At 44.0% G+C, this 21,667-nt stretch overlaps 1 protein-coding gene across 3 annotated transcripts in view; it reads left to right on the top strand.

The window, feature by feature from the left end:
• The window catches only part of PTPRZ1 (protein tyrosine phosphatase receptor type Z1), a 250,893-nt gene that overhangs the window by 155,020 nt on the left and 74,206 nt on the right, over positions 1-21,667 (top strand). For all 3 annotated transcript variants that reach the window (XM_044280285.1, XM_044280284.1, XM_044280283.1), the window contains one exon: positions 15,622-15,713. In XM_044280285.1, the coding sequence (XP_044136220.1) occupies positions 15,622-15,713 (92 nt within the window). The remainder of the gene's footprint in view (positions 1-15,621; positions 15,714-21,667) is intronic.

Below are 21,667 nucleotides of genomic sequence, written 5' to 3'. Positions count from 1 at the left end.
AGAGGAGATCTCCTCCATTGAAACTAGAAACTTCATCAATTAGCGTGTGTTTTGCCCAGGAGGGTTAGAAAATGTTCTGCCAGAGTCATGGTATTCCTGAAGTGGTTAGTGTGGTTATAGCACCATCTAGCGGTGTTAAGTTGTATTACACTTTGTTTATCTGTTACAAAGACTACTGCATTGTGGGTGGTGTACTGCATTGTGGGAGTGCAAAGTATCCTAGGAAAGAGAATCCTTCAGTCTCCAGGACACATCAGCAAAGCTGTCCTTTTGCATATCTCCTTCTTAAACTTCACCATCCTTGTAAAAGCGTATCTGGTGAGAGATCTACCTTGTGTCAAGGATATTGTGTTATGCAGAGCTGTTCAGCTAGTTGTAATTGTTACTCATGGAGTTGTTACTACTGTTAGCTAGACATGTAATCTTATGTACAGGCAGCAATTTTACCATGTGCCTCAGTGTTAATGCAAATGTTCTAGTACATGCTATCTATACTTTATACTTATACTTGCTATTTGTATTCTTGTAGTTTTACCAAACAATTCTGTTTTACCAATAAACAAGTTATGGTCCATTCAAACGTCCGCAGAATGGGTCCGCATCTGTTCCGCAAATTGCAGACCCATTCATTCTCTATGGGACAGGAATGGAGGGGGTGATGGTCGGGTGTATTGTGGATCCGCAATACACTACGGATGTGTTAATGGACCCTTACACTACAAAGAACAGTCCTCTTATTTGGAAGCCAGGAATGGTTTATGTTGAATGTCAGACTGCACACTGTTTGAACGTGTATGAAGACAGAACAGCGTTCCCTTGTAGCTTTTGTTCACTTCAAGTACCATATCTTGAAAACATCTTTCATGGAGATTGCTTTGTTAAAAGGATGGAAGCTGAAGGGATGCTGTACACAATGTGTGGGCGTATAAATCAAGATCTCATCATCGGTAATTGATGTGTCTGAACATATTGAGGCATTGATTTATAAATGTCTTGTAATAGAAAAAAAGGCTTAAAAGGAGCCTGAAAACTGTTGAAGAAACTTCTCAATGGATAGATTATTGAGGTATTTCAGCCACATACATTAGAAACAGGTGCATAACATCTGTAGTAAGGTTCTTACTGAGGCGCTCAATGCCTTTCGATTTGGCCATGGCATAGGATGCCACCTTTGCCTCAGATCAGCTTGTTAAATATCTTATCTGCTAGATTTTCCCTGGTGGACTGTAAGGTTGCACTAGCTAGATGGTCCTCTTTGCAATAAAGTACAAACTTAGAATCAGGTCAGCTATAAAATGGTTGACTATGAGACTTCATTGAGCAGGTCTACAGAGTGCTGAAGAGTGTGATGTGTAAAAATCACCTATCCTGTGTTGTAAAACATACTAGTCACACTCAAAGTGTCTATGAAAGCGATATCAGCTTGAGCATTGTAAGTCTGGAGCTTAATAAAAAGAGTTTCTGTGGTTGAGCAGCTGCATATATGCCTAATAGCACCATGTGCAATGCCAGTCTTTGGCTAGAGTGCACTCTGGAGCAGTGGATGGCATCTGATTGATGTACCTGGGTTTGGTGGTTACCTGGAGAAGGCCACCTACTGGAATGCTTAGTTCCTACTATAAAATATGGTGGAGGAGAGATAATTGTATGGAGCTGTTTCTTAGGTTTAGGATAGGGCTGTATGTATCATTAGTATTTAAAGATACGGTGCTCCTTGTCTCGCTATAGGAATATATACAGTGGGATGCGAAAGTTTGGGCAACCTTGTTAATCGTCATGATTTTCCTGTATAAATCGTTGGTTGTTGCGGTAAAAAAATGTCAGTTAAATATATCATATAGGAGACACACACAGTGATATTTGAGAAGTGAAATGAAGTTTATTGGATTTACAGAAAGTGTGCTATAATTGTTTAAACACAATTAGGCAGGTGCATTAATTTGGGCACCACAAAAAAGAAATTAAATCAATATTTAGTAGATCCTCCTTTTGCAGAAATTACAGCCTCTAAGCACTTCCTGTAGGTTCCAATGAGAGTCTGGATTCTGGTTGAAGGTATTTTGGACCATTCCTCTTTACAAAACATCTTTAGTTCATTCAGGTTTGATGGCTTCCGAGCATGGACAGCTCACTTTAAGTCACACCACAGATTTTCAGTTATATTCAGGTCTGGGGACTGAGATGGCCATTCCAGAACGTTGTACTTGTCCTTCTGCATAAATGCCTTAGTGGATTTTGAGCAGTGTTTAGGGTCGTTGTCTTGTTGAAAGATCCAGCCCCGGCGCAGCTTCAGCTTTGTCACTGATTCCTGGACATTGGTTCACAGAATCTGCTGATACTGGGTGGAATCCATGCGTTCCTCAACTTTGACAAGATTCTTAGTCCCTGCAATGGCCACACAGCCCCACAGCATGATGGAACCACCACCATATTTTACTGTAGGTAGCAGGTGTTTTTCTTGGAATGCTGTGCTCTTTTTCCTCCATGCATAACGCCCCTTGTTATGGCCAAATAACTCAATTTTAGTTTCGTCAGTCCCCAGCACCTTATTCCAAATCGAAGCTGGCTTGTCCAAATGTGCTTTAGCCCACCTCAAGCGGCACTTTTTGTGCTGTGGGTGGAGAAAAGGCTTCCTCTGCATCACTCTCGCATACAGCATCTCCTTGTGTAGAGTGCCCCGAATGGTTGAACGATGCACAGTGACTCCATCTGCAGCAAGATGATGTTGTAGGTCTTTGGTGCTGGTCTGTGGGTTGGCTCTGACTGTTCTCACCATTCGTCGCTTCTGTCTATCCGAGATTTCTCTTGGTCTGCCACTTTGAGCCTTAACTTGAGCTGAGCCTGTGGTCTTCCATTTCCTCAATATGTTCCTAACTGTGGAAACAGACAGCTGAAATCTCTGAGACAGCCTTCTGTATCCTTCCCCTAAACCATGATGGTGAACTATGTTTGTCTTCAGGTCATTTGAGAGTTGTTTTGAGACCCCCATGTTGCTACTCTTCAGAGAAAATTAAAAGAGGAGGGAAACTTACAATTGACCCCCTTAAATACTCTTTCTGATAATTGGATTCACCTGTGTATGTAGGTCAGGGGTCACTGAGCTTACCATGCCAATTTCAGTTCCAATAATTAGTTCTAAAGGTTTTGGAATCAATAAAATGACAACAGTGCCCAAATTTATGCACCTGCCGAATTCTGTTTAAACAATTATAGCAAACTTTCTGTAAAACCAATGAACTTCATTTCACTTCTCAAATATCACTGTGTGTGTCACCTATATGATATATTTAACTGACATTTTTTATCGTAACAACCAACGATTTATACAGGAAAATCATGACGATTAACAAGGTTGCCCAAACTTTCACATCCCACTGTATGTAGTGGCTGGATTCCACATATCATAATGGGCTCTATATAGAATGGTGGTGCTCTAAATTTGACCACGAAGCTACATACTGTACAACGTTCTGTCCTATTGTCTTAAAGAGGTATTCCATTGTATTTTTACCCTGCCCCCACCTAACGTATAATCAATGTAGGTCCGGCTGATGGTTTGCTGACCCTCCCTACTTGTGCTTGCCCCACTTGCTATCAATTTAGACCCACCTACAATATAAGACTACATTACATTTTTTTCAAGGCCAAACAGTGGTAAAACAATTTATACTTTACAAATCGGATTCCAAAAAAGTTGGGACACTATACAAATCGTGAATAAAAACGGAATGCAATGATGTGAAGGTGCCAACTTCTAATATTTTATTCAGAATAGAACATAAATCACGGAACAAAAGTTTAAACTGAGAAAATGTACCATTTTAAGGGAAAAATATGTTGAATCAGAATTTCAAGGTGTCAACAAATCCCCAAAAAGTTGGGACAAGGCCATTTTCACCACTGTGTGGCATCTCCCCTTCTTCTTACAACACTCAACAGACGTCTGGGGACCGAGGAGACCAGTTTCTCAAGTTTAGAAATAGGAATGCTCTCCCATTCTTGTCTAATACAGGCCTCTAACTGTTCAATCGTCTTGGGCCTTCTTTGTTGCATCTTCCTCTTTATGTTCTCTATGGTGAAAGATCTGGACTGCAGACTGGCCATTTCAGTACCCGGATCCTTCTCCTACGCAGCCATGATGTTGTGATTGATGCAGAATGTGGTCTGGCATTATCTTGTTGAAAAATGCAGGGTCTTCCCTGAAAGAGATGACGTCTGGATGGGAGCATACGTTGTTCTAGAACCTGAATATATTTTTCTGCATTGATGGTGCCTTTCCAGACATGCAAGCTGCCCATGCCACACGCACTCATGCAACCCCATACCATCAGAGATGCAGGCTTCTGAACTGAGCGTTGATAACAACTTGGGTTGTCCTTGTCCTCTTTGGTCTGGATGACATGGCGTCCCAGATTTCCAAAAAGAACTTCAAATCATGACTCGTCTGACCACAGAACAGTCTTCCATTTTGCCACACTCCATTTTAAATGATCCCTGGCCCAGTGAAAACACCTGAGCTTGTGGATCTTGCTTAGAAATGGCTTCTTCTTTGCACTGTAGAGTTTCAGCTGGCAACGGCGGATGGCACGGTGGATTGTGTTTACTGACAATGGTTTCTGGAAGTATTCCTGAGCCCATTCTGTGATTTCCTTTACATTAGCATTCCTGTTTGTGGTGCAGTGTCGTTTAAGGGCCCGGAGATCAAGGGCATCCAGTATGGTTTTACGGCCTTGACCCTTACGCACAGAGATTGTTCCAGATTCTCTGAATCTTCGGATGATGTTATGCACAGTTGATGATGATAGATGCAAAGTCTTTGCAATTTTTCGCTGGGTAACACCTTTCTGATATTGCTCCACTACCTTTTTGCGCAACATTGTGGGAATTGGCGTAAATGATCTTTGACATCTGCGCCCAGTGTTGGACTGGAATGCCTAGGGCCCACCAGTAAAAATCATTAAAGGGGCCCACTGTATAACCACATGCAAGCGGCAGACAGCAGCAAGATGCAAAAGATGATTGATTATAGGGGTCCCAGACTGATTTTGTAAAGGCAGGTCCCTGATGAAAGAGGGCACTTTGTGGCCTACCTCTTTACAGAGAGTCATCTCAGCCACCTGATGTTGTTATATTCTTAATCTACCCAGTTTTTTATATGGACATCTAACCTGGTTGAGATGCTGTAGGCTGCCTCTCTGTATGTAGTGCAGTCAGTCTGTTGTGCCATGTTCAACTTATGCATGGGTTATAGGAGTGGGGGCCCACCACCCACCAAGCTCAGGGGCCCACCAGTGGATTCTCCTGTTCCCCTTTGGGCCAGTCTGTGCCAGCCCCTAGCTGATGTAGACTTCAGCTTCTGGGGCACAGACTGTTAAAGATGTGCCTAATTTAATAAAGGGCTTCTGCATCCTAATAAATTAGGCTCATATCATTCCAGCATCTCACTCCTCGTTGTCTCATATATTTTGGACCAGTAAGGCTACTTTCACACTAACGTTATTCTTTCCCGGCATTGAGTTCTGTCGTAGGGGCTCAATACAGGAAAATGACTGATCAGTTTTATCCTAATGCATTCTGACTTGAGAGCAATCCGTTCAGGATGCATCAGGATGTCTTCAGTTCAGTCTTTTTGCCTTTTCAGGACGGAGATAATACCGCAGCATGTTACAGTTTTATCTCCGTCCAAAATTCCAGAACACTTGCCATTGAAATGCATTAATGCCGGATCTGTTTTTCTGGATGACACCGGAGAGACGGATCTGGCATCTCAATGCATTTGTCATGCGGATCCGTCTGACAAATGCCATCAGTTTGCATACGTTTTGACGGATCTGGCAGGCAGTTCTGGCGACGGAACTGCCTGCCAGAGTTCTCTGCCGCAAGTGTGAAAGTACCCTAAGACAAAATCATTCTGAGAGCAGTTAGTGATGTATGGAGGAATAGAATGAAAGCTAAAAAACTAGTTGGGACAGTGCAGTTACCTTTTGAAATGATTATTATATCACTTGCAATTTGTATGCAAGCATTTTCACAACACCTTCAACACATTCATCCTCATGCAGTATATTTTTTGAGAATTTTAAGTTTTTCAACCTTCATTTGTAGCAAACACTCAAAAAAAGTTGTCAAAAAAGCACATACATTTAAAGAGGACCTGAAATGTCCTCTTTAAATGTCAATTTCATACACCTCATTAATAATACTGAATGATTCTTGATCTTATATTTTGTTTAAAAAGGTAACACTCATCCTGCTAGGCATGCCCCTTCCAAGAGACCTTTACCTTATGCAGGATCCCTCCCTCACTCCTGTGGGGGACAACATTGTGGCTAATAATAGTTTGTCTGAGCACTTAAAGGGGTTATCCCATCTTAGACAATGGGGGGCATATCGCTAGGATATGCCCCCATTGTCTGATAGGTGCGGGTCCCACCTCTGGGATCTGCACCTACAAGCAGAACGGAGCCGGGGAGAGTTGTGGGGGTCCGTCCACCACCAGGCACAGCTCCCCGCCTCTCCCATTGAAGTGAATGGGAGCTCACTGCGCATGTGCGGCCGCCGCTCCCATTCATTTCTATGGGGCTGATTGAATTAGCCGAGCCAGCCCTCGGCTATTTTCGGCGGCTCCATAGAAATGAATGAATGGCGGCTGCGCATGCGCAGTGCGCCTTCCTCCACTTTCTCCGCTCCGTTCTCCTTGTAGGTGCGGGTCCCAGAGGTGGGACCCGAACCTATCTGACAATGGGGGCATATCCTAGAGATATGCGCCCATTGTCTAGGATGGGATAACCCCTTTAAGGAACAAGGGGAACCATTTAATCTGGCAGCTAAGAAGTCTATTAGCACCCAAGAATCCTACTATGCCAAAATATTCATTTTTTCTTAGGTAAATGTTAAAATATGGACAACTCAGCAGTCACCTGCTACCATGGATCTTTAGTAAGTTAGTCAGGGTGAGACAAATATTGCTTTACAAAAAATCTTACCTTTTTAATTAAATTTTAATACAAGATGAAATGGTTTCCACTTTGAGAAGGGCACAGGAGCATTGTAAATCACAGTGCAGCAAAGGGGTTTATTAATGCTGCTTAAATGCACTATAATTAATGCTATAAATAGTCTAATTAGTGCTGGGTCCTCTGATGATAGAAGCCATCTTGTTAGCATTGCATTTCATCTACCGTAGATCCTCTCTGTAGCTATTGTCCCAGCACTGGCCTCCTAGCAGCATTGTCCTATACTTTTTTGTATAACTTGTGCAGCCCTCTTACATGGTCTTGAGACAATGGGGATCCATTATTTCTGCAGTCAAATGATAGCATTTCAGCAATTGTTTTTTAGTTTGCTTTTTAAAATTTTCCACTTTACTTTTAATATGTTTTGTGCTAGAGTGAAAAATTCATCAACAAGTTGTTTTGGCTTAATAGCCATGTATTGTGTCCTTCACCTAGGGATGACAGCAAAGAAATCAAGCACATGTCAGGAATCAGACCTTATTGGGAAAGTTAGGCCAAGATAAAACCTGTGTGAAGTTGGCACCCCATGTTCTTAAATTTTAAAAATAAATACACCATTCGTTTGTGCTGCGTTTGTGCTGGTTTGTGCCGCAAAAATGAACATTTGTGCCGGTTCGGTTCCTGAGATATTGCGCGTTAGATTTTTATGAAGCCCCGCCCATTTTCCACCCCATGTTCTTAAATTTCAAAAAAAAATACACCATTCGTTTGTGCTGCGTTTGTGCTGGTTTGTGCTGCAAAAATGAACGTTTGCGCCGCTTTGGTTTCCGAGATATTGCGCACCTGATTTGCTGAAACCCCGCCCACTTTCCACCCCATGTTTTTAAATTTCAAAAAGAAATACACCATTCGTTTGTGCTGCGTTTGTGCTGGTTTGTGCCACAAAAATGAACGTTTGTGCCGGTTCGGTTCCTGAGATATTGCGCGTTAGATTTTTATGAAGCCCCGCCCATTTTCCACCCCATGTTCTTAAATTTCAAAAAAAAATACACCATTCGTTTGTGCTGCGTTTGTGCTGGTTTGTGCTGCAAAAATGAACGTTTGCGCCGCTTTGGTTTCCGAGATATTGCGCACTTGATTTGCTGAAACCCCGCCCACTTTCCACCCCATGTTTTTAAATTTCAAAAAGAAATACACCATTCGTTTGTGCTGCGTTTGTGCTGGTTTGTGCCACAAAAATGAACGTTTGTGCCGGTTCGGTTCCTGAGATATTGCGCGTTAGATTTTTATGAAGCCCCGCCCATTTTCCACCCCATGTTCTTAAATTTCAAAAAAAAATACACCATTCGTTTGTGCTGCGTTTGTGCTGGTTTGTGCTGCAAAAATGAACGTTTGCGCCGCTTTGGTTTCCGAGATATTGCGCACCTGATTTGCTGAAACCCCGCCCACTTTCCACCCCATGTTTTTAAATTTCAAAAAGAAATACACCATTCGTTTGTGCTGCGTTTGTGCTGGTTTGTGCCACAAAAATGAACGTTTGTGCCGGTTCGGTTCCTGAGATATTGCGCGTTAGATTTTTATGAAGCCCCGCCCATTTTCCACCCCATGTTCTTAAATTTCAAAAAAAAATACACCATTCGTTTGTGCTGCGTTTGTGCTGGTTTGTGCTGCAAAAATGAACGTTTGCGCCGCTTTGGTTTCCGAGATATTGCGCACTTGATTTGCTGAAACCCCGCCCACTTTCCACCCCATGTTTTTAAATTTCAAAAAGAAATACACCATTCGTTTGTGCTGCGTTTGTGCTGGTTTGTGCCACAAAAATGAACGTTTGTGCCGGTTCGGTTCCTGAGATATTGCGCGTTAGATTTTTATGAAGCCCCGCCCATTTTCCACCCCATGTTCTTAAATTTCAAAAAAAAATACACCATTCGTTTGTGCTGCGTTTGTGCTGGTTTGTGCTGCAAAAATGAACGTTTGCGCCGCTTTGGTTTCCGAGATATTGCGCTCGATTTGCTGAAACCCCGCCCACTTTCCACCCCATGTTCTTAAATTTCAAAAAGAAATACACCATTCTTTTGTGCTGCATTTGTGCTGGTTTGTGCTGCAAAAATTAACGTTTGCGCCGCTTTCGTTTCCGAGATATTGCGCGCTTGATTTGCTGAAACCCCGCCCACTTTCCACCCCATGTTTTTAAATTTCAAAAAGAAATACACCATTCATTTGTGCTGCGTTTGTGCTGGTTTGTGCCGCAAAAATGAACGTTTGTGCCGGTTCGGTTCCTGAGATATTGCGCGTTAGATTTTTATGAAGCCCCGCCCATTTTCCACCCGATGTTCTTAAATTTCAAAAAGAAATACACCATTCGTTTGTGCTGCGTTTGTGCTGGTTTGTGCTGCAAAAATTAACGTTTGCGCCGCTTTGGTTTCCGAGATATTGCGCTTGATTTGCTGAAACCCCGCCCACTTTCCACCCCATGTTCTTAAATTTCAAAAAGAAATACACCGTTCGTTTGTGCTGCGTTTGTGCTGGTTTGTGCAGCAAAAATTAGCGTTTGCGCCGCTTTGGTTTCCGAGATATTGCGCTCGATTTGCTGAAACCCCGCCCACTTTCCACCCCATGTTTTAAAATTTCTAAAAGAAATACACCATTCTTTTGTGCTGCATTTGTGCTGGTTTGTGCTGCAAAAATTAACGTTTGCACCGCTTTGGTTTCCGAGATATTGCGTGCTTGATTTGATAAAACCCCTCCCACTTTCCACCCCATGTTTTTAACCCTGACTCTAGACCCCCCAGGTGTGCTGCAGCTTGCCCCCCTCCCGCCCCCTTTCACAACTTTTTTTGGGGCACAAGCATATTATATATTTTTTTCTGCATACGCTGACTGTGGCCGGGACTCTTAGCGTCACTGTTAGCGCATCGCACGCCCCACCGCTGATCAACTTCGGATGGTTGATCAGCGAGCTTGAATTAAAAAAAAAATCAAATTTTTGGGCCTTTTTTATTTTTTTGTCTGTAAGGTTTAGGGTAAGTTCCCGAACACCCGTCCCCACACACACCAAATAAAGTTTATCACACACACACACTCCCCTATGGCCTGCCGGATGTTCTAGGCGGCATATGCCCAGCTTGCCTCCGAGTCCGAGAGCCCCAGTGAGGACGATGATAACCCCACTTTCCTTTTGTCATCCGCGTCCTCCTCATCATCTAGCAATGATGATGAGACCCCAAGGCGGCGGAGACGCCGCCAGGTGGAGCAAGGAGACCGCCATGCTAGGGACCCTGTGGCCCACACTAGTACGAGAAGGTCTGGGGCTCGTACTAGTTTTCCGGCCCACCAGTTAAGACCACCGGAGCCCCCTACCGGTGAACTTGTCTGGTATACCCCAGAGCGTTTTGAGCCCGTGATTCCTGATTTTGTAGGCCAACCAGGAATCCAGATTTCCACAGTGGGCTTCACTGAATGCGACTACTTTAGTCTTTTTTTCAGTGACCCCTTTGTGAATCTGATGTTGGAGCAGACGAACCTGCACGCCCCACAGTTCATTGCTCAACATCCGGGCTCCTTTTTGGCTAGGCCCGGTGGCTGAACTCCGGTCTGTGTAGCCAAGATGAGGACGTTTTGGGGCCTCGTGCTGCATATGGGCCTAGTCAAGAAACCTAGTGTCAGGCATTACTGGAGTGGGGACATCCTCTACCAGACCCCACTTTACAATTATGCAGATAATGCAGCATGTCCCCCCCAAGGTGATCCTGCCTATGACCGCCTGTACCAAATCAGGTCGGTCATCGATCACTTTGGGGCCAAATTTGTGCAGGTTTATGTACCTGGAAGGGAAGTCGCGGTTGATGAGTCTCTCATTGCTTTCAAGGGGAGACTCATTATCCGCCAGTATGTTCCCTCTAAGCGGGCGAGGTATGGCGTGAAGCTGTACAAACTTTGTGAGAGTACCTCAGGGTGCACTTACAAGTTTCGTGTGTACGAGGGGCGAGATTCCCGTATTTAACCCCCAGAAGGTTCCCCCAATCTGGGTGTTAGCGGGAAACTTGTGTGGGACCTTATGCACCCACTGCTAGATAAGGGTTACCACCTTTGTGTGGATAACTTTTATACTAGTATCCCCTTGTTCCAGTCTCTCGCCGCCAGATCCACGTTCGCTGAAAAATCAACGGGGCCTCCCTGCCCACCCCCTCCAGGTACCTATCCCTAGGGGTGCGACCCGTGCACTTACCAGTGGAAACCTGTTGCTGGTCAGGTATAAGGACAAGAGGAATGTCCTTGTACTGTCCACAATTCACGGTAACGGCATCACCCCTGTCCCTGTGCGAGGTACCGCAGCAACGGTCCTCAAGCCTGATTGCATCGTCGACTACAATCGATATATGGGAGGAGTTGATCTCCCTGATCAAGTCCTCAAGCCATATAACGCCATGCACAAAACCCGGGCATGGTATAAAAAAGTTGCGGTCTACTTGGTACAGGTTGCCTTGTACAACTCTTTTGTGCTGTCCCGGAGCGCTGGCAACACAGGGACATTCCTTCAGTTCTATGAGGCAGTCCTCAAGGACCTGATCTTTTCTGACCGGGAAAGAGCAGGCCAGAGTACCTCGGGAACTGGAGGCGCCCAGATCGTCCCTGGCCAACACTTTCCAGGTGTGGTCCCCCATACTGGAAAGAAGGGCGGACCCAAAAAAGGTGCAGAGTGTGTCACAAGAGGGGGATACGGAAGGACACCACTACTCAATGTGACACGTGACCCGATCATCCGGGCCTCTGCGTTATTGGTTGCTTCAAGGAGTACCACACTTCCATGGAGTACTAAATTTATGTTCCCCTTCCCCATTTTAGCCACTGACAATCGGATATAAAACTATGGGGATACTAGTATAAAAGTTATCCACGTACAGGTGGTAACCCTTATCTAGCAGTGGGTGCATAAGGTCCCACACAAGTTTCCCGCTAACACCCAGATTGGGGGAACCTTCTGGGGGTTAAATACGGGAATCTCGCCCCTCGTACACACGAAACTTGTAAGTGCACCCTGAGGTACTCTCACAAAGTTTGTACAGCTTCATGCCATACCTCGCCCGCTTAGAGGGAACATACTGGCGGATAATGAGTCTCCCCTTGAAAGCAATGAGAGACTCATCAACCGCGACTTCCCTTCCAGGTACATAAACCTGCACAAATTTGGCCCCAAAGTGATCGATGACCGACCTGATTTGGTACAGGCGGTCATAGGCAGGATCACCTTGGGGGGGACATGCTGCATTATCTGCATAATTGTAAAGTGGGGTCTGGTAGAGGATGTCCCCACTCCAGTAATGCCTGACACTAGGTTTCTTGACTAGGCCCATATGCAGCACGAGGCCCCAAAACGTCCTCATCTTGGCTACACAGACCGGAGTTCAGCCACCGGGCCTAGCCAAAAAGGAGCCCGGATGTTGAGCAATGAACTGTGGGGCGTGCAGGTTCGTCTGCTCCAACATCAGATTCACAAAGGGGTCACTGAAAAAAAGACTAAAGTAGTCGCATTCAGTGAAGCCCACTGTGGAAATCTGGATTCCTGGTTGGCCTACAAAATCAGGAATCACGGGCTCAAAACGCTCTGGGGTATACCAGACAAGTTCACCGGTAGGGGGCTCCGGTGGTCTTAACTGGTGGGCCGGAAAACTAGTACGAGCCCCAGACCTTCTCGTACTAGTGTGGGCCACAGGGTCCCTAGCATGGCGGTCTCCTTGCTCCACCTGGCGGCGTCTCCGCCGCCTTGGGGTCTCATCATCATTGCTAGATGATGAGGAGGACGCGGATGACAAAAGGAAAGTGGGGTTATCATCGTCCTCACTGGGGCTCTCGGACTCGGAGGCAAGCTGGGCATATGCCGCCTAGAACATCCGGCAGGCCATAGGGGAGTGTGTGTGTGTGATAAACTTTATTTGGTGTGTGTGGGGACGGGTGTTCGGGAACTTACCCTAAACCTTACAGACAAAAAAATAAAAAAGGCCCAAAAATTTGATTTTTTTTTTAATTCAAGCTCGCTGATCAACCATCCGAAGTTGATCAGCGGTGGGGCGTGCGATGCGCTAACAGTGACGCTAAGAGTCCCGGCCACAGTCAGCGTATGCAGAAAAAAATATATAATATGCTTGTGCCCCAAAAAAAGTTGTGAAAGGGGGCGGGAGGGGGGCAAGCTGCAGCACACCTGGGGGGTCTAGAGTCAGGGTTAAAAACATGGGGTGGAAAGTGGGAGGGGTTTTATCAAATCAAGCACGCAATATCTCGGAAACCAAAGCGGTGCAAACGTTAATTTTTGCAGCACAAACCAGCACAAATGCAGCACAAAAGAATGGTGTATTTCTTTTAGAAATTTTAAAACATGGGGTGGAAAGTGGGCGGGGTTTCAGCAAATCGAGCGCAATATCTCGGAAACCAAAGCGGCGCAAACGCTAATTTTTGCTGCACAAACCAGCACAAACGCAGCACAAACGAACGGTGTATTTCTTTTTGAAATTTAAGAACATGGGGTGGAAAGTGGGCGGGGTTTCAGCAAATCAAGCGCAATATCTCGGAAACCAAAGCGGCGCAAACGTTAATTTTTGCAGCACAAACCAGCACAAACGCAGCACAAACGAATGGTGTATTTCTTTTTGAAATTTAAGAACATGGGGTGGAAAATGGGCGGGGCTTCATAAAAATCTAACGCGCAATATCTCAGGAACCGAACCGGCACAAACGTTCATTTTTGCAGCACAAACCAGCACAAACGCAGCACAAACGAATGGTGTATTTCTTTTTGAAATTTAAGAACATGGGGTGGAAAGTGGGCGGGGTTTCAGCAAATCAAGCGCGCAATATCTCGGAAACGAAAGCGGCGCAAACGTTAATTTTTGCAGCACAAACCAGCACAAATGCAGCACAAACGAATGGTGTATTTCTTTTTGAAATTTAAAAACATGGGGTGGAAAGTGGGCGGGATTTCAGCAAATCAAGTGCGCAATATCTCGGAAACCAAAGCGGCGCAAACGTTAATTTTTGCAGCACAAACCAGCACAAACGCAGCACAAACGCAGCACAAACGAATGGTGTATTTTTTTTTGAAATTTAAGAACATGGGGTGGAAAATGGGCGGGGCTTCATAAAAATCTAACGCGCAATATCTCAGGAACCGAACCGGCACAAACGTTCATTTTTGTGGCACAAACCAGCACAAACGCAGCACAAACGAATGGTGTATTTCTTTTTGAAATTTAAAAACATGGGGTGGAAAGTGGGCGGGGTTTCAGCAAATCAGGTGCGCAATATCTCGGAAACCAAAGCGGCGCAAACGTTCATTTTTGCAGCACAAACCAGCACAAACGCAGCACAAACGAATGGTGTATTTTTTTTGAAATTTAAGAACATGGGGTGGAAAATGGGCGGGGCTTCATAAAAATCTAACGCGCAATATCTCAGGAACCGAACCGGCACAAACGTTCATTTTTGTGGCACAAACCAGCACAAACGCAGCACAAACGAATGGTGTATTTCTTTTTGAAATTTAAAAACATGGGGTGGAAAGTGGGCGGGGTTTCAGCAAATCAAGTGCGCAATATCTCGGAAACCAAAGCGGCGCAAACGTTCATTTTTGCAGCACAAACCAGCACAAACGCAGCACAAACGAATGGTGTATTTTTTTTTGAAATTTAAGAACATGGGGTGGAAAATGGGCGGGGCTTCATAAAAATCTAACGCGCAATATCTCAGGAACCGAACCGGCACAAACGTTCATTTTTGCGGCACAAACCAGCACAAACGCAGCACAAACGAATGGTGTATTTATTTTTAAAATTTAAGAACATGGGGTGCCAACTTCACACAGGTCAAGATAAAGGTCTAAGGGTACATGGGCACTGTTGATGTACATGGGTAAGGCAAAAATCACAACAGAGCACAAAATCCAGTATGTCACATACTTTGTCTCCATGTACAGATTTATGTAGAATTTAAAGGGGTTGTCCATCCAACCATTGTTTAAAAGGTTCAGAGCTGCATTAAAAACAAAAAAGTCGTACTCGCCTCCTCTGCTCCCGTTCTCCCACTCTTCAGGCCCCTGCTTCTTCATGCCTCTTAATACACAGGAAATAGTTGCTAAGCCAATCGCGGTCTTATGCAGGTTACTGCTTTAGTCATCTTTAGTCTCTCATGAGGGAACAGAAGGCAGAGCGCACAGGACATCAGTGGCAGTGAACATGATTTTTTTTTTTATATTTTTTATACCAGTCTGAACCGTTACATAATCAAAATCTGCTAGACAACTCCTTTAAGCACCAATGCAAAAAGAGATGTGGCTCTAGGGGATGCAAAAGTAGCAGCTCAGCCTTGGCCTTGGTGCTTGTTTGCGTCTAAAGGTTGCTCTGCCACATAAGAAGACATTACAGTGATAAAGGGCACATTGTAGGTGAGGGATGCTGTTACAGATCGTACTCTAGGACTGTGTAGTTTAGGACATTTATCATTTGTTCTTGTTATTTTTTGTCTCTTCTGCTTTTTATTTCTGGCTCTGATCAGTCTGATAAAGGAAATTTGAAGTCTACAAAAAAAATTGTGGAAAGAAAATAGAATTACAAAAAGAGATTAGTGGAAAATACAATTAGTCACGTTACTAATGAAGCTGTTGATGCCATTACAGGAAATGCTTTCAAACTGCACATTTTTACTTGGAGGATAGTACATCACCAAGAGTAATTTCCGCTCCTCCTGCACCATTGTTTCCAGTTTCAGGTAAGGAATTGACATATTTTAACATTTTCTGTACTGAATATATATATTTTTTTTACCTTTGTATGTGTTGTGGTTAAAGGGGTTGTCCACCCTTTTTATACTAATGCCCTAGGCTCAGGATCAGCTATCAGTATATGGGTCGGGGTTAAAAACATTGGAAGTAGGTCCCAGAACTACACAGCTCCATGCATTGTGAAGTGGACGGGGTTGATTATTGCAGAGACAGACCCTTTAATATGTTGCTATTATTTTTTGCCATTAAACGTGAAGGAATTTTCTACCAATAACTTCATTTTTTCATAGTTCAGCTTCGTAGAGTCTTACACATAGAAAAACAGTTGTCAATAAATAAAGTGGTATCCACGTATTCCTGCTTCCCTGCAGCAATTCAACAGAGATAAGAAGCTTAGAATCGTGCACTTTCTTATTGTCCTTAGAAACGGATCTCTCTCTGTTTGTGTGCCCTGTCTTTTACTGTTCAGGGAGACATTTCATCTAATTCCACAAATTATTTTTGAATTTTTAAGGCAATATCCATATGCTTAAATGTAAAGAGAACCTACCCTGGGCCTCATAGTATATCAGTTGTTGATTTGTGAGTATATGACACATTGTAATATATTTTATTATAGTGCCATCTTCCTCAACTTCCATTTGTATCAGGTTAACTTGATCACACGCATGCATAGTCCCCCAAAATCTGTTTACAGTAACAGTGAATATAGCCAGGAAATAAGGGAAAGGAGGGGGATGCAGCTTCAGTTTCTCTTTCTCTTTGGGTCTGTGAGACGGTATGCTCTGAGAAGGGATGGAGGACAGAAGTGGGGAGATTTTTTAATATAGTACTAGCATCACACCAGCAAGAGACCAGACATGTAAAAAAAATATATACAGTGGCGGAAATAATTATTTGACCCCTCACTGATTTTGTAAGTTTGTCCAATGACAAAGAAATGAAAAGTCTCAGAACAGTATCATTTCAATGGTAGGTTTATTGTAACAGTGGCAGATAGCACATCAAAAGGAAAATCGAAAAAATAACTTTAAATAAAAGATAGCAACTGATTTGCATTTCATTGAGTGAAATAAGTATTTGAACCCCTACCAACCATTAAGAGTTCTGGCTCCCACAGAGTGGTTAGACACTTCTACTCAATTAGTCACCCTCATTAAGGACACCTGTCTTAACTAGTCACCTGTATAAAAGACACCTGTCCACAGAATCAATCAATCAAGCAGACTCCAAACTCTCCAACATGGGAAAGACCAAAGAGCTGTCCAAGGATGTCAGAGACAAAATTGTAGACCTGCACAAGGCTGGAATGGGCTACAAAACCATTAGCAAGAAGCTGGGAGAGAAGGTGACAACTGTTGGTGCGATTGTTCGAAAATGGAAGGAGCACAAAATGACCATCAATCGACCTCGCTCTGGGGCTCCACGCAAGATCTCACCTCGTGGGGTGTCAATGGTTCTGAGAAAGGTGAAAAAGCATCCTAGAACTACACGGGAGGAGTTAGTTAATGACCTCAAATTAGCAGGGACCACAGTCACCAAGAAAACCATTGGAAACACATTACACCGCAATGGATTAAAATCCTGCAGGGCTCGCAAGGTCCCCCTGCTCAGGAAGGCACATGTGCAGGCCCGTCTGAAGTTTGCCAATGAACACCTGAATGATTCAGAGAGTGACTGGGAGAAGGTGCTGTGGTCTGATGAGACCAAAATAGAGCTCTTTGGCATTAACTCAACTCGCTGTGTTTGGAGGAAGAAAAATGCTGCCTATGACCCCCAAAACACCGTCCCCACCGTCAAGCATGGGGGTGGAAACATTTTGCTTTGGGGGTGTTTTTCTGCTAAGGGCACAGGACAACTTATTCGCATAAACGGGAAAATGGACGGAGCCATGTATCGTGAAATCCTGAGCGACAACCTCCTTCCCTCTGCCAGGAAACTGAAAATGGGTCGTGGATGGGTGTTCCAGCACGACAATGACCCAAAACATACAGCAAAGGCAACAAAGGAGTGGCTCAAGAAGAAGCACATTAAGGTCATGGAGTGGCCTAGTCAGTCTCCGGACCTTAATCCAATCGAAAACCTATGGAGGGAGCTCAAGCTCAGAGTTGCACAGAGACAGCCTCGAAACCTTAGGGATTTAGAGATGATCTGCAAAGAGGAGTGGACCAACATTCCTCCTAAAATGTGCGCAAACTTGGTCATCAATTACAAGAAACGTTTGACCTCTGTGCTTGCAAACAAGGGTTTTTCCACCAAGTATTAAGTCTTTTTTTGTTAGAGGGTTCAAATACTTATTTCACTCAATGAAATGCAAATCAGTTGCTATCTTTTATTTAAAGTTATTTTTTCGATTTTCCTTTTGATGTGCTATCTGCCACTGTTACAATAAACCTACCATTGAAATGATACTGTTCTGAGACTTTTCATTTCTTTGTCATTGGACAAACTTACAAAATCAGTGAGGGGTCAAATAATTATTTCCTCCACTGTATATATATTTTTTTAAAGTATGCATTACAAGGGTGGATCCAGAATTGAAATCTGGGGAGGGTTACATTTTGCTTTGTTTGCTCATGCCCCTCTGCTCGCCACCACTTAGTATGGCTGCAGACCATACAAGAAAACACTTGGGCATCTTATAAAATGTACAGACTTTATTCCAAATCAATAAAATACAGCATGTAGTAGGACACCGCATGTCTGGCCTACACATTTCGGACACAGCGGTTCTTAATCATGACCCTGCACGACTGCTTGCCCTACTCTGGGATGTCTGTGCATCAGGTTGTCTGATTGGAGAAGCAGGAGTGAACTGGAAATTACCTTAGAGAAAACACAGTACTGATCAGATAATATCGCAGGCAGTAACCTTTTAAATTAAAGGGGTTGTCTCTCATTTGTTATGTAGAGGAATTTATTTAGTAATGTATTGTGATTACCCATATTGCTTCCTTTGCTGGCCGGATTATACACTTATTGTTGCCATAGTCACGACCACCCTGGAATCCATAAGTGGTGGTCATGCTTGCACACTATAGAAAAAAGCGCCGTGTCCTAGGACCTTGGGAGCGCACATAGGCTAGTGCTTTTTCCTATAGTGTGCAAGCACGGCCACCACTGATGGATTGCAGGGTGGTCATAACCATGGAAACTAGCAGTCTATAACGTGAAGGATGTGTCTGGTTGAGTATATGTTTGTATTTCCCATGAAATACCAAGCGGCCTGTGAAGCGTTCATTTACAGCTGCAGACAAGATTGCGCGTGACTCAATGGATTACACAGTACTGTAGCTTAATATTTAAAATTAGTCATACAGTACATTTCATTCATGTTAGGCTACATTCACACGACGGACAGCACATGGTTGCGGTCCCCAATGCACGGGTCCGTGATCAGTTCCCACTGCAAAAAAGTAGTGCATGCACTACTTTTTTGAGGTGTGGAGGCACGGACAGAAAACCCACGAGAAGCACTCTGTAGTGCTTCTGTGGGCCTCCGTTCCGTGCCTCCGTTCCGCATCTCCCGGATTGTGGACCCATTGAAGTGAATGGGTCCGTGATGTGGGATGCACACGGCTGGTGCCTGTGTATTGCGGGCCACAATACGGCCACGGGCAGCACACGGTCGTGTGCATGAGCCCTTATGCCTCATTCACACACAGTATTTTGGTCAGTGATTTCCATCAGTGATTTTGAGCCAAACCCAGGTGCGGCTCTAAACACAGAACAGGTGCAGATCTTTCCCTTATACCTCATCTCTGTGGAGGCTCCAATCTTGGTTTTGGCTGACAATCACTGATGGAAATCACTGACCAAACACTGACTGTGTGAATGAGGCTTTACTGTTTTAAAGTAGCACACAGGGGCTGTTTTCCCCTGTAACTTTGGCTTCTATGGGTGCGTAAGTTATCGTAAAAAAGTGCAGATTAGAAAGAAATGATAAAATGTGCCTTTTTTGACATTTCGGGGAACATATTATATGTCAAAAATATATACATAGATAAATGAAAAATATAAAATACTAATAACTGTAATTTGAACAAAATGACTTGTACAGTTTAGGCTACTTTCACACTGGCGTTTCTGGGTCCGCTTGTGAGATCCGTTTCAGGGCTCTCACAAGCGGCCCAAAATGGATCAGTTTAGCCCAATGCATTCTGAATGGATAAAGATCCGCTCAGAATGCATCAGTTTGCATCCGTTCAGCCTCCATTCCGCTCTGGAGGCGGACACTAAAACGCTGCTTGCATCGATGCGGAGCCAAACAGATCCGTCCTGACTTACAATGTAAGTCAATGGGGATAGATCAGTTTTTACTGACACAATATGGCGTAATTGAAAACGGATCCGCCTCCCATTGACTTTCAGTGTAAGTCAAAACGGGTCAGTTTGCATTTTTATTTTTTTTGTTCATGGTAATGCAAACGGATCCATTCTGAACGGATACAAGCGTTTGCATTATAGGTGCGGATCAGTCTGTGCAGATACCAGACGGATCCGCACCCAACGCAGGTGTGAAAGTAGCTTACCCCAAATGAAACTAAAAGAGAAAAAAAAACTATAAAAAAATTCCCCTATGTGTGCTAAAAAAAACTTTTTTTAAATTATTTTGGTAGCTCAACAAATAAAAAAGTTAAGACCATTATACCACCCAAAAAACACCTGGTCACTAAAGGGGTTGTCTAACATTTTTTTATATGGTAGGGGGACAGTTAGAATAATATAAAAATTATACTGACTGCAGGAGTGTAAGGCCCCTTTCACACGGGCGAGTATTCCGCGCGGATGCGATGCGTGAGTAGAATGCATTGCACCCGCACTGAATCCTGACCCATTCATTTCTATGGGGCTGTGCACACGAGCGGTGATTTTTACACATCATTTGTGCGTTGCGTGAAAATCGCAGCATGCTCCTCTTTGTGCGTTTTTCACGTAACGCAGGCCCCATAGAAATGAATTTCACACACGGTTGCTAGGAGACGATTGGGATGGAGACCCGTTCATTATTATTTTCCCTTAGTTATTATTATTAATAATGGAGACCCGATCATTATTATTTTCCATAGTTATAAGGGAAAATAATAACATTCTGAATACAGAATGCATAGTACAATAGCGCTGGAGGGGTTAATAAAAAATACAAAATAATTAAACTCACTTTAATCCACTTGCTCGCGCAGCCCCACTTCTCTTCTGTCTTCTTTTTTGCTGTGTGCAGGAAAAGAACCTGTGGTGACGTCACTCCAGTCATCACATGGTCCGTCACATGATCTTTTACCATGGTGATGGATCATGTGATGGCCCATGTGATGACCGGAGTGACGTCACCACAGGTCCTTTTCCTGTACACAGCAAAAAAGAAGACAGAAAAGAAGCCGGGCTGCGCGATCAAGTGGATTTAATTATTTTTTTTAACCCCTCCAGCGCTATTTTACTATGCATTCTGTATTCAGAATGCTATTATTTTCCCTTATAACCATGTTATAAGGGAAAATAATACAATCTACAGAACACGATCCCAAGGCCGAACTTCAGTGAAGAAGTTCCGGTTTGGGTACCAAACATGCCGATTTTTCTCACGCGAGCGCAAAACGCATTACAAGGTTTTGCACTCGCGCGGAAAAATCGTGCATGTTCCCGCAACGCACCCGAACCTTTTCCCTCAACGCCCGTGTGAAAGGGGCCTAACAGTATACCACAGGTGACTGTTGCAGCAGATCACTGGTTTCAGCGGTCTTAGGCCTCATGCAAACCGCGGATCCGCAAAAAAACGGAAGCCGCCCGTGTGCCTTCCGCAATTTGCGGAACGGAACTGGCGGCCCATTGTAGAAATGCCTATTCTTGTCCGCAAAATGGACTAGAATAGGACTTGTTCTACTTTTTTTGCGGGGCCATGGAACGGAGCAGGGGATGCAGACAGCACACCGAGCACCCCTCA

The sequence above is a fragment of the Bufo gargarizans genome, chromosome 2 (assembly GCF_014858855.1).
Source record: "Bufo gargarizans isolate SCDJY-AF-19 chromosome 2, ASM1485885v1, whole genome shotgun sequence".
In the NCBI taxonomy this organism is placed as follows: domain Eukaryota; kingdom Metazoa; phylum Chordata; class Amphibia; order Anura; family Bufonidae; genus Bufo; species Bufo gargarizans.
Note: the sequence above shows the minus strand (reverse complement) of the source record. Positions and strands in the feature narration are given on the sequence as shown.